At 40.4% G+C, this 14,196-nt stretch overlaps 1 protein-coding gene across 18 annotated transcripts in view; it reads right to left on the bottom strand.

Annotated features, from left to right (window-relative positions):
• The window catches only part of BRAF (B-Raf proto-oncogene, serine/threonine kinase), a 207,449-nt gene that overhangs the window by 191,266 nt on the left and 1,987 nt on the right, over window positions 1-14,196 (bottom strand). For 3 of the 18 annotated variants that reach the window (XM_024250473.3, XM_024250472.3, XM_054559892.2), the window contains exon 1: window positions 7,512-7,849. The exons of 8 other annotated variants lie outside the window; for them this stretch is intronic. In XM_024250473.3, the coding sequence (XP_024106241.1) occupies window positions 7,512-7,643 (132 nt within the window). In that variant the 5' untranslated portion in view covers window positions 7,644-7,849. Of the gene's footprint in view, window positions 1-7,511; window positions 7,891-14,196 lie in introns of those variants that run through there. 7 more of the 18 variants (XM_009243306.4, XM_063726168.1, XM_054559899.2 and 4 more) reach the window with 7 other exon arrangements.

Below are 14,196 nucleotides of genomic sequence, written 5' to 3' on the forward strand. Positions count from 1 at the left end.
ACCACTGCTTCACAATTGCTGGAGTGCAATGGCGCGATCTCGGCTCACTACAACCTCCCTCTCCCGGGTTCAAGTGATTCTCCTGCCTCAGCCTCCCAAGTAGCTGGGATTGCAGGCGCCCACCACCATGCTCGGCTAATTTTTTATTTTTAGTAGAGAGGGGGTTTCACCATGTTGGCCAGGCCAGTCTCGAACTCCTGACCTCAGGTGATCTGCCCTCCTTGGCCTCCCAAAGTGCTGAGATTACAGGTGTGAGCCACCATGCCCGGCCCCACTGATATGACTTTTATATGACTCCATTTATATGACTTTCTGGAAAGGGCACAACTAGAGATCAGACCAGTGTTTGCCAGGGGCTGAGGGTAGAAGATGAAACTGAGTGCAAAGAGGAACTAGGAGCTGGGCTTGGTGCATGCCTGTAGTCCTAGCTACTTGGGAGGCTGAGGCTGGAAGATTGCTTGAGCCCAGAGTTCAAGTCCAGCCTGGGCAATACAGTGAAACTCCACCACTCTCTCCCTCTCAAATAAATAAATCTAGTTTTTACAAAAGCAATTATGAACTTTCTATAGACCTCTAACCTACACCTTACTTTGAGAACCTCAAATATAATATATATAGTCTCCCTTAGACCAGGAGTCAGAACAGTTCAGCCCATAAACTGGCCCACTATCTGCTTTTGTATAGCTCACAAACTAAGAATAATTTTTACGTTTAAGTGGTTGAAAAAAAATCAAAAGAAGATTTTCATGACACATGAAAATGATATGAAACTCAAATTTCAGTGTCCTGAAAATGACTACTGGAACACAGTTAAACTCATTTGTTTAAATATTGTCTATTAGCTACTTCTGAGCTACAACAGCATTGTTGAGGAATTGTGAGAGGGACTGTATGTCCCACAATGCCTAAAATATTTGCCATCTGACCCTTAAGATTGCTGACCTCTGCCTTAGACACAAGTTGTTGAAATTTTCTACACAGATGATACCTGAGAAGATTTATGCCAGCACAAACCTCTCTTCCATACATAGTAGCTCTAAAATTTTTACAGCCATAAAACCCTTTTTTCAAGGAAACTAACATGTAAAGCAGATAAATGAAGAACTTCAATAGTTATGGTATAGAGCAGCACTCCCCAACCTTTTTGGGACCAGTGACCAATTTCATGGAAGACAATTTTTCCATGGACGGGGGTAGAGGGGGTTTCAGGATGAAATTGTTCCACCTCAGATCATCAGGCATTAGATTCTCATAAGGAGCACACAATCTAGATCCCTCACATGCACAGTTTCTGATAGGGTTCACACTCCTGCCACTGATCTGACAGGAGGTGGAGCTCTGGCGGTAATGCTCACTTGCCTGCCACTCACCTCCTGCTGTGTAGTCAGGTTCCTAACAGGTCACAGACTGGTAGGTACGAGGCTGTGGCCCAGGGGTTGGGGGTCCTTGGTATAGAGGCACTAAACAGAGCCTTGGGGTAACCTCTGAAGAAGGTCCTTGAAACCCCAAAACAGTGTTTTTCAAACTGCCTGTTGCAGCCAATTTGGCTGTCAATTTAATAAGCTGATTTTGCGACCGGCAGAAAAAAAGAATAGAATATTTTAGAAAATCAGATCACCTCATATCTAGTAAGGGTTTATTCACTAATTCTTTCACCAAATATTTTAGTGCCTATGTGCCAGGTACTATTATAGATGAAGATTTTAAAACTACAAAACAGACAAAAACAGTTTCACATATGTATTAGTGCAATTTAAAATTTTTATTCTGGCCAGGTGTGGTCGCTCACGCCTATAATCCCAGCACTTTGGGTGGCTGAGGCGGGCAGATCACGAGGTCAGGAGATCGAGACCATCCTGGCTAACACGGTGAAACCCCGTCTCTACTAAAAATACAAAAAATTAGCTGGGCGTGGTGGCGGGCGCCTGTAGTCCCAGCTACTCGGGAGGCTGAGGCAGAAGAATGGCGTGAACCCGGGAGGCGGAGCTTGCAGTGAGCTGAGATCATGCCACTGCACTCCAGCCTGCGAGACAGAGCGAGACTCCGTCTCAAAAAAAAAAAAAAAAAAAAAAAAAAAAATTTTATTATTTACAGTGATAGAATGTTTTTGAAAAATTCTCCTAGAGCTCTGGCGTAATTTGAAAACCACCGTCCCACAGTACATTTGTCCCGAAAGTGCTGTCAGGAACTGCAGCTACATTACAAGAATGAAAACGACGCTTTATCTGATGTTACGGAGCTTCCAGAAGATATAAAGTTAATTGAGTTCAAAGCAATTTTTATATTCTGTATCAATTTTTATATTCTACATCACCAGGGCCCAGAAAAAGAAGTTACTGGGCATCAAGTTCCCTCTATATGCATAGTCTTGATACAGGAAGGAATAAGAATAACAGTTTGTTGTTTTTTTTTTTAAGCCCAAGAGAAAACATGGACACAAAAATAAGCTCAGAGGGTAGGGGGGAAAAATAATTGCTTAATGTTAGGGTGGAGACTGTATTAAAGAGTTTCTTCTGATTACCATGCTAATTAAGTATGTTAGTGATTTAGGTTGGAAAAATTGAAATCGAAAAATAAAAACATGGCAATAAAAACAAAAAATTTAAGAAAGAAATGGAACAAATGAGGCTATATTTTTCTTCTTATACTAACATGAAGTTATCCATAACCTTATGATTTTAAAAAGCAGTACTTGACACCTTAAAAACAGAAAAGCTCCCAAATATGCCCACCTATTTTGAATTCAGAAGTTCTACAAGCAAGCCTTTTTTTTTTTTTTTTTTTTTTTTTGAGGCAGGGTCTCACTCTGTTGCCAGGCTAGAGTGCAGTGGCACGATCATGGCTCACTGCAGCCTCGAACTTCAGGGCTCAAGTGATCCTCCCATCTCAGCTTCCCAAGTAGCTGGGACTACAGGTGTGAGCCACCACAACCAGCCCTGTTGCCACATCTGACTTTACAGAATAACCAATGTATGTTAAAATAGACAAAGAGAATGCGTAAAGGACTTAAAACAATTTAACTTCTGATAAAGACAAAATCTAGTAAGAGCTACTGACAAAAAAAGCTTATCTTAAGGACAATATGAGGCAGAAATGTAAGGTGATTAGACCATACTGGATTTCATAAAACGACGGGATTATGACACAAAATGTTCACTAGGTATTCAGCTAAATTAACAACATCAAAGTGTCAAAGAAACAAAATGCACTTCTGCAGTTCTGAAAGAGAAAACAATTTTATAATTGGGAGAAAAAGGGAAAAGGAAGAACACAAAAGTAGTCACAGCATTCTCTAACAAGGTGGGCATCAGGTCTTAGAAAATGCCAGAAAACAAAGGAACCTATTCCCTCCCTCTCTTCCCCATCACTCATGGAACACAGGTTTCCAGCTGCTATATCCAGACCCACCTCCTGTTCATCCTAATCAAGAAAGCAAGGGATAGAAAAACAAGAAAAGTCAGACTGTTCTAGCCTGTTACCCTAATGTAATTTTTCTGGCCTATTATCCAAATACATGTACAATTAAATCAAGTTTGCACTCACATTTACTACATTCAAGGATTCAAGCACCCAGTCCAACATTCCTTTCTTAGCTGTTTACTGACAGTTTATTCCTTTAATGGCCAACATATAAAATGACTGACAGATAATATTCTAAACAGAAAAAGGAGTGAGTGGATGCCTAAAGAAGGGAGTTCAGTAAATAAGGAGAGAGAAAAGAATATAGAAAGGGAACACTAGAAATACCAAAGACAAACAACTATTTTATGATTTTTGCCAAAAGGGTACCTGTGAATATATCTGGATAAGTATTAACAGCAATAGCCAAAACTGCACAAGCACCTACATTAATGAGAATACCACTTTTCAGGGTTATGATGCAATCCAACCTGGTGTGGTTCACAAAGATGTATTTTAATACAGTGGACTTCATTATAAAGAAGATTATATCCCAGAATATTCCCTAGTCAATACATTATCATAATTAAACAGTTTAAGACTGACGATCAGAGATCTTGAAAACAGAACATAATAAAATTGTAATTGTAATGCAATTGTGAGAAGCTCCCTCCTACAGAAACAGCACAAGAAGAACAGTTAATAAATATCACTCTGGTATCACACTTAAAAAAATGTATTTATTATACCATATGGTTAATTTATACCATATACTATTTCATACCATATGGCCATAGAAAAAAAATCAGGTAAATATAAATGGTCAGATGTAAATGTTTAATGCCAAAAGTATAAGTACATTCATTTGATAAATATTTAATAAGCACCTATCATTTACCAGAATATTCTATTTTGAGCACCTACAAAGTATTAATACTACAAATACAGGATGTGAAATTTGTTCATTCCCCAACATATTTTAAAGACTAAAATCTACATCCTATGTTCAAGATGTTTGATAGCAGTAAAAAATTAAAAACAACCTAACACCCCAAAAAAATGATCAGTTAAAAAAATCACAGTATATCTAATAATACATAGAAATTTTTGCTTTAAGTGTTTTAAAAATACAAAACTACATAGTGTTATAAAAGCATTAAAAAAGAACAGATGGAATACACCAAAATGTCTATAGTAATAATAACTTAGTGGCAAAATTACTGATGATTTTTTACTTTTTGTACGTATATTTTTCTAATTTTTGATAATGACTTGCTTTCCCTTTGAAATCAGACCCTTTTTTTCTTTTAGCTGAAATTGCCCTCTGGGAAACTTTTATTCAAAAAAAAACACCTACATTTTACTGTTAGGTAAAATAAATCTTCAGAATAAAATGTGTCATTACACACAAGCAAACCTTTTCATTCTTTCCATGTAATTTGCAGTAAAAGATCCCTTTAAGTGAATGTAAGGAAGACTTCAAATAAAAGACCACAGCACATTTCAGTTTCCACTGAATATCAACTTCAAATTTAAAATTATTTCTTGGAGGAATTTATTTTATCATCTGTAATACTGATATTTACATTCAAGAGATACATTTTTTTAATCAATGTCACCCTCCCAGCCAAATACATTTATTATCAGTTCAGAAAAAAATGTAGAGGGAAAACTACCGTTCACCACTAAACATTAAAACCTGGGTAAAGGAGACAGTAGGAAACACTTGTCTTTTAACCAAATAAAATGACAGTATCCTTATAGTTTCAGAAGATATGAATATGCTTTCCAATTACTGGCAATTTATACTTAAATTCAGCTAGCCTAGAGGTTCTCAAGGATCAGTACATGGGAACTGCTCAAGACGTGCCAAATACAGAAATGCATGGCCCTCGCTCTCACTTACTAAATCAGACTCTTCAGGGGGTACAGTTCCAAACAATCTGGCCCTTTCGAATAAAATAGAAGGGTAGAGATTTTACTTCACAAAAGCCTTCTTTACAGAATTGCAAACGGTTCTAATAACTCTGCAACAAAGTTCCCAATATAAACAATTTTATAATCAGAGAATTACAATTTCATAACCCCTACCCATTACTTCACTCATTGTTCCACTCTGTAGTAGTCCTCAAACAAGATACAATTCAACAAAACTACACATCTATTACAGAGTAAAATAAAGCCCAGAGGCACCTGTGCCTGGTTAAGACAAAGGCATATCCGATTCCTGGAGAAAACAGACAGCAGATGTGACCCCTAGTATTTATCCATTAAAAACAATGTATCCTAAAAATAAATTTCCATGTCAACGGAAACAAAGATGTTTATAAATAAGAAGGAATGTGGAGGTGTGGAGAAGAAAAGAGGAAGCTTCAGAAAGTTAAGTACCAAAAGCCAGGAAACAAGGCAAAATGAATGTTAACTGGAAACAAGGGAAACAGAATAAACTAGGAAATTGAAGTAGAGAAGAGCTTTCTCCTTAGAAATCAAGAAGCTGGGGGAAAGGAACAGATATGAGAGGAAACTGATCTAAGCAAAAATGCAAACTGAAAAGTGGAATGATTTTAAGAAACTTAAAAATGAGAAATTTTAGAACAGATCAAATGATGGTACAGAACACATTTTGGGCACGTAGATAAAGATGATATAAAGAGTAGAAAACAAACATTATCATAAACAAGCTGATGCTGAATAAAGCAAGCATATTGGATGAATTTCCAAAGATGATGATGCAAAAAAAAAAAAAAAAAGAATTGCAGAGAGAAGAATGAGATGTTATGAGAATTGAGAAATTAGATGTTAATAGTAAGTAGCAAAGAGAACTTTGAGCAAAGTCAACAGAGTAAGTCACATTACCTAATCAACAACTGTAAACCACAATTATTATACCATATCTTATTTGTAAAGCATAATAAAGTGTATTATTTCCTGTAATAAAATATCAAATATTTGTAATAAATGTAATAAAAAACAAAACGTAAATAATTTGACACTGCTAACAGGCTGACTAATGCAAAAACAGGCTGAGAGGCAAGGACTGAAGAGGAAAAAGGAAAAGAAAAAAATAGGACAAAAAGGAAGACAACACTAAGAAATCAATCAGACCTATAAAAATGGGTAGGAATAAAGAGGTGTGAATGCACAATGGACGACTAGCCAAAAAGTGCCAGTAGTGCAAGGGCGAAAAGAGCCAAGTGAAACCTGATGGATCTTGACAGCTTCTGGGCTCAGAAAATAAGTAGCTCCAAAGTGTCCAGGAGGATTTGTGAAGATAACAACAGACAACAATGTTAAGGAGTGGTGAGATGAAGTAGAGAGCCTCAAGAGGACCAGGGTAAGAGAAATGCAAAAATGCTCTTAAGTGGGAGCTGGGGTTAGAAGGCAGGCAGGTCCGACAACTGGAAAATGAGCGGGCGGTAGATGGGAATAGAATGGGGGTTACCAATCAGCGACACAGCGCTGACAAACATTAGGAATAGAGGACCAGGGACCAGAAAAGGCATCGGAAACTGCGATTCAGGATTGAAAAAGTAAAGACTAAATAAAAATAATTTGCTGGGTAAAACAGGTAAAGAGAAATCCCCAAACAGAAAAGTGAAAAAAGGCAGCGGACTGAGAAGGGGGGCAGTCCGGGAGAGGAGAGAGGAAATGATGAGCCCCATCATCCCCACGACCATGTAAGAATTACACGCGACAGTAACTCGGGCTGTGGTCCCAGCCCCAGCAACTAACCTATATCCTCCACCTTGAGGCCGCCGCCGCCCCCACCCCACAGCGATGCAGAGCTGGATACTTCAGCCAGTCGTGACCTTCTCGGACCAACCCTGAGTTTCGCCCCCTATTGACAGCCTCCCGCTCAACCACCGCTGCCCCAATCCCCACATCTGGGGTGGGGGCCAGGGAAACCCCCCGGGCCATTGTGTGTGTTTACGTAGGAAGGCGCTGCATGACGGAGAGGGACGCGGGGGCGATGCCCACCTCCCAGCCCGCGGAGCCGGCCCGAGAAGGTGGCTGAGGGCATCAAGCCCCCTCCGCCGCCTCTTTCCAAAATAAACACCAGCCAGCCGCCGAGCCCGGAGTCGGGAGGGCGGCAGGGTGGCGCCAGCACTCACCTCCTCCGGAATGGCAGGGTCCGCAGCCGAAGAGGCCGCGGCGCCGGCGCCGGCCTCGGGCTCCATGTCCCCGTTGAACAGAGACTGGCCCGGCTCCGCGCCGCCACCACCGCCACCGCTCAGCGCCGCCATCTTATAACCGAGAGCCGGGGCCCGAGCGGCCGCTGTCGGGCGGGGAGGGGGAAGGGAGGCGGAGAGCTGGGGGAGGCGGAGGCGGAGGCGCGGGGGGCGCGGGGAGGAGCGGCCCGGGCGGCGCCGCGGGCGGAGGGCGCCTGGGCCACCTCAGGTACCGGCCCGCGGCCCCGGGCGCAGCCGAGCCTGAGGGGATTGGGGGAAGGACGCTAGGTGGGGGGTGCGGGGGGAGCGGGGGAAGGGGGCGGAGACGACGAGAAGTCGCCGCGGCAACGGCGTCACCCGCGTGTCACGGTCGTGACGTCACCCCGGTGCATGACGGAATCTGAGGAGCGCCTTCGCGCCGTCGTCCGGGGAGGGTTCCTTCCCCTCTAACCACCCGCGCTCTCACACTTTGCCTCCGCTCCGCAGTTTCCATGGCTCCGGTTTCCTACTTTCCTCTTGTCTCCTCCGTCCTCAGCCTGTTCTGTAATGTGGGATTTACTAGAAGAGCAGGGCTGGTGTTCGAGGAGGAGAAGTTGAAATCCTAGAGGGAGGAAGGCGGGGAAGCCAATACTACTTGCTATTTCCACTGCAGTGAACGTCTCTGTGTCATCAAAATAAGAACTTCAACCCCAAGGTTGAAACAGCCAAGCAGAATTTGATGGAAATATATTTAGGAACAGCTAAATTAGCAGTGCGACGCTTGTTTTCTTGTCATTGAAGAATTCAGCCAGTTAAAACGAGTCTAAATGGAAGTCTGAAAGCTTTTTCTTCATTGTTGAGGAATAAAATGTTTCGTGTATTTTTCGTTTTCCAGATTCATTCTTTTCATAAATATCACTTGAGCACTTTCCATGCCGTAGGGCCTGTACAAGGCACATAGCATTCTAGACTTCTGAAACATCAAAACTAATCATTTTTATTTTGAAGAAAATCACTCAAAACATTTTATGTACTTTGTGCCTTTCATGAACAGACTATTCCAAGCATTCTCTGCAAAATATGCATGAAAACAATTGGGAGAGAAGAGGTCAGTTATCTTTGAGAAGCCCAATTACAGAATGAAATTCAATTCATTATTAAAAATACATGTATCTAATAAAAAGAATAAGTAATTGGAAAAGAAAAGTTTAAGGAAGAGAGAAACGGGAATGAGAAACAATTACTGTGGGCTCCCAATGGCCTGGAGTGAATCACCAAAGTAACCTAAACATGAAGTCATGAAAAACTAAGTGGATTCTGCCTTTTAGTACTTCCCATCATGGGGGAAGTCACCAGTGACCTCCTTACTGTATTTTGGAAGATTCAAGAAATAGAAAGGTGTCCTACTGACTTCTGAAACAGGGTGTCTTCATATTGATTAGGGTCACCGTAAGCCTGGGAGCTGATGCTTACTCTCAGGTAAAGGATGGTGTGTGAGGCTGCTTGATGAATCAGAATACTAACATTCTTCTGCATTGAAAAAATATAACCTATAAGATTAACATTGTAGGCCGGGCGCAGTGGCTCACGTCTGTAATCCCAACACTTTGGGAGTCTGAGGCGGGTGGATCACCTGAGGCCAGGAGTTTGAGACCAGCCTGGCCAACATAGTGAAACCTCATCTCTATTAAAAGTACAAAAAATAAGCCTGGCATGGTGGTGCACACTTGTAATCCCAGCTACTCAGGAGCCTGAGGCAGGAGAATCACTTGAACCTGGGAGGCGGAGGTTGCAGTGAGCCGAGATTGCACCACTGAACTCCAGCCTGGGCAACAGAGCCAGACTCTGTCTCCAAAAAAAAAAAACATGAACATGGTATGCTTTGTTAACTTCATTGTACATTCTCCTCCAAGTAGGAAAGTTTCTATGAGGAAATAAATTTAAATCAAAAAGTGGCTTGGCAAATGTAGAGTAAATGATCACAAGGGATGATGTCATCAAGCTAAACTAATCTGAAGCACCCTTTACTGTAAGGACATACTTAGAAGCAGACTGAAATAGCACCATTAGCCAGTCATGGCACCTTTTCCCCTTTCATCACCCTTTCATCAGAAACACAACTGGCAAGATTTTTGTTAAGTCTTTAACTGTCCTATTTCATTTTTTAAAAATTAGCTGCTAAAAATGTTATACCATTATAACACTTCCTTGTAACATTTAAAGTTTTAAAGGTTTTTTTTTCTCGCATTGGTTCCATTTTGAATTCTAGCCTTATTTGTCAGTATCAATCTGTAGTTCAGATCTTCGATGATTATTTCTCCACAGGATGACTGGTCTCATCCATTTAATATTGATTCTTCTTAGCGTTCTACTCATTTGACATTTTCTGACCTTGCCTTAAAATTCTGGATATATCCTATTTTACTTCGTTAGGCCATTCTAAAGCCCTACAGTATCCAGATGAGAAACGAGAGAAAGCATAAGCTTTGGAGTCCAAAGATCAGGATTTTAGTGTCAGCACTCTACACCTTAGCTATATAATCTCAAAGCAGGTAAGCTTAAATCTCTGTTTATTGTTTTGTTTTTTAATCTATATAATGAAGGTTATAATAATGCTATTCCAACCTGCCAGACTGTATCATTGTGAGGATCAAACATTATACTTTCACCCTCTGAAAAATATAAAATTACCCTCTCAGTCAGAATTCAGACAAGGCATAGCAAAGATGGCTTATCTCTGCTCCATGATGTCTGGGGCTTCAGCTGGGAAGACTCAATGCCTGGGGGTGTCTCAGTGGTTAAGACTGAAATCCTTTGGAGGCATATTTTCTGACATGGCTGGTGGTTGAAGCTGGGACCTCAGATAGGGCAGTCAGCCAGAATACCTAAACCTATTCTTCATGTGGCCTGAGCTTCCTCCTAGCATGGCTGCCTCAGAGTAGTCAGACTTCTTACGAAGCAGCTCAGGGCTTTAAATGCTAGTGTTTCAGTAAACAAGGTTAAAGCTGAATTGCATTTTATGATCTAGCCTCCAAAGCCACACAGCATAACTTCTGCTGCATCGTTTTATATTATGAGCAAGTCACTAAGTCGGGCTCAAATTCAAGGAGAGGGGATATAGAGCCCACTTCTCAATGAAGTGTCAAAGAATTTACAGCCGTGTTTTAAAACCACCACAGGTCATGTTTAAAATAATAAACTGGCTACTCTGCAGCCGCACACACACCTTCTTCCAAAGGGTTCTACACCAGTCAACTTTCTCTCCTCTTTATTACTAGTAATCACCAAGACACATCTCAGTATTTGGCTGTGTCCCCACCCAAATCTCATCTTGAATTCCCATGTGTTGTGGGAGTGACCCCATGGGAGCTGATTGAATTGTGGGAGTAGGTCTTCCCTGCGCTGTTCTCATGATGGTGAATGAGTCTTACAAGATCTGATGGTTTTAAAAACGGGAGTTTCCCTGCACAAACTCTCCTTTTGCCTGGCTACCGTCCATGTAATACGTTGACTTGCTCCTCCTTGCCTTCTGCCATGATTGTGAGGCTTCCCCAGCCACAGCCATGTGGAACTGTAAGTCCAATTAAACCTCTTTCTTTTGTAAATTGCCCAGTCTTGGGTATGTCTTTATCAGCAGTGTGAAAATGGACTAATACAGTATGCTAATGAACAAGCCCTTACCTTCTTTTTTCAGCTTCTGAGGCCTCCACTGCATGCAAAAATAGGTACAAGTCCTTTGCCATTGGACACAGCCTGTCTTCTGAGCACCTCCCCCAAACCCCCAGTGCTGCCATAGGCAGTGTTGATATGCTGAAACCCTCCACACAAAACAGTGTTCCTGCAGCCCATACATAGCCCATAATGAGCTAAGCCAGTGTGTGTTCTGAGCCAAAATTCAACACCTCCCTTTTGTGTTGTAATGTGCCATATGGGCATCAAAGCAGCATTATCTTGCATTCTAAAGTCTTACAGACATTTTAATCAACACAGCTCTTTTAGGTTTTATTCAAAATCCCCTTTCGCCCTAAGGCATTCATGTATTCACAGGAAGTTGGAAAACAAATCTAGGTGAGAGGTACTGCTCAAGCATTGCTTCAGTTGATGACTGAGACACTATTCAGAGCTTTACTGCCAGGTCTGACCCTTTCGTCCCCGGACACAAGTTTGTTTCCTACCAGCATTTCTATCTCGAATCCTGCATTCTATTATAATGGATGCTGGAGAGTCCCACCAGCCAGCCAGGCCTGCCCAGCCAGGTCTGATCCCACGCTGATATGATCAACTACTGGAAAACAAGCAAGCAGCCTCTAGGAAGCTTCTGCAGCGCCAACCAGATTCAATGATGTATAACTGATCGTAGTTCAATATTTTCTTTATGAATCAAGGTCATTTTTATGAATAACAACACCTCCTGTATTGTTTAATGGAGGGCTGCTTCCAGAAGCTATTTAGGTGTGAACAGAAAATAGAATTATAGAGCTGATTCAGCACAACTCTCCCACTGAGAAATGCTCAGAAACCCCTTTGTGGAATTCCAGACTCTGTCTAAATACTTTAATGATGGGGACCTTACTAATATAGTACATCCAACTAACAGTTAGTTTCCGAAGTTGAATTGAAATCCTCCCCTTTATGACATCTATATTCTGGTCTGAGTTTTGCCTTCTAGAGGAACACAGGATGAGCCTATTTCTTATTCTGTGTAACTGCTTTTAAGTGTTTGAAGGAAACTGTTTCCTTTAGCATTTTCTCTTCTTGCTGCGTACTCTTTTCAATGTTCCTTTTAAAACATAGACCTATAAATTGAATACCGTTCCAGATTTGGTCCTTGCAAATTTGGCTTCTTGCAACCAAATTTGGACAAAACAAACTACAAGTAAATCTTTAACTTTATTTAGAAGATTTGTTATTGATAGCAATATTGGTTTTGTAATTCTGAAACAATTTTGTGTTTATTGTGGAATAGAACCGAATGAGTACATATGTTAAAGTTGGGAATCAAGGTTTTTACTGTGGAAAAGGTGAGAAACAAATATAGAACAAGGGAAATTGAAGAAGAACGCTTTGGTGTTGTATTTGAATTTGAGGTAGCAATATGAACATAGGAGTGTGTGTGTGTGTGTGTGTGTATTCATGTATTCTTAGCTCTGCCCACTGAAAGGGGTGCTTAGGAGTAACAATAAGTATACCTGGTACCTGCATCTTGATTTTGAAATGCCATTCTCCACTAAAAGTAACAAGGGCTCCTTTGAGAAATGGCTGATGCCAGATCTGGGGCAGGAAATTTATAAATTGAGCTTGCATATGACGAGCCTTGGTATACTTGAGAGCAAGGACTTTATTAAAGACTACTAGGTCATGTCAAAAGGAGCCAACTACAAGACCCCATTGGCCCAAAATGGGACAATAGAAAGATAAGAAATAATAATGACAGGAATGGGTTGCAATATATTTAATTTTTTAAAATCCATGAGTCCATAGTAATGAGAGAGAGAAAGAGATCCTGTGAAAGAAAAGTGTTGAAAGAAAGGTAAGAAGTGAAGTTTCTTTTAAGGATGAATTCTAGTTACTATAGAGAAAATGAATGACGGATTTAGAAAAATGACTATTTTGCGACCGCCAATATAAAAACTACTCCATATCAGAACCATCAGGATTTGCTAAAAGTATTATTGGGTGAAAGATTTTTGAGGTATAGGACAGTCTCATGGCTTCATAGTACCATCACACAGACCTTATCAATTACAAAGAGAGATGCTACCTTTAAAATGGAGAGATGTGGCAGTCACCTCAAGCTAACAAATTTAGCATCACAAACAGGGATACAGTTCAACATTATGTAAGTGCTTGTGCGAAGCATCACCTATGTAGTGCAGGTATTTGGGCCAAAAAGATGCTTAACCTGAATATAATAAGGAAATAGTCAAATCCAGAATGTAGGACAAGACAAATCACTCTAACTCTTTAAAAATTCAATATTATGAGGAACAAAAAAGTCAAGCAGAGGGGATTATTCTAGATTAAAAGAGATTAAGGAGATGTAAGAACCAGATACAATGCATGAAACAACTGAATCCTGAATAAGAAAATAAACTACAAGGATATTTTTGGGACAATTGGGGAAATTTAAATATGGGCTGTATACCAAGTTATAATTTTGAGTTAATGGTAATTAATTTAATTAATGTTCTTTATTTTATGAGGAAGTAGTGTTTAGGGATGAAATATCATGTCTTCAATTTTTAAGTAGTTCAGAAAAAGAGAGAGAAATAAAGAAAATGTGATAAATATTAACAATTGGGGAAGAAAAACAACTGGAGAGTCTAGATGAAGGATATAGTAATTGTTTGTAATGCTATTCTTTTTTAAATTTTGTAAAATGTTTTGTAGAGACAAGCTTTCACTGTGTTGCCCTAGCTTGTCTTAAACTCCTGGCCTCAAGCAATCCCCCTGCCTCAGCCTCCTGATGTGCTAGGATTATAGGCATGAGCCACTACATCTGGCCCTGTAATACTATTTTTTAAGTTTTCTGTATATTTGAAATTTTCTCAAAAAAATCTGAAAGAAATTTTTCTTTTGTAATATAAAAATAATATACATTTATGGTAATAAAATGTTGTATTGAGTTTCTAAAGGAATGTTTCTTGCA

The sequence above is a fragment of the Pongo abelii genome, chromosome 6 (assembly GCF_028885655.2).
Source record: "Pongo abelii isolate AG06213 chromosome 6, NHGRI_mPonAbe1-v2.0_pri, whole genome shotgun sequence".
In the NCBI taxonomy this organism is placed as follows: domain Eukaryota; kingdom Metazoa; phylum Chordata; class Mammalia; order Primates; family Hominidae; genus Pongo; species Pongo abelii.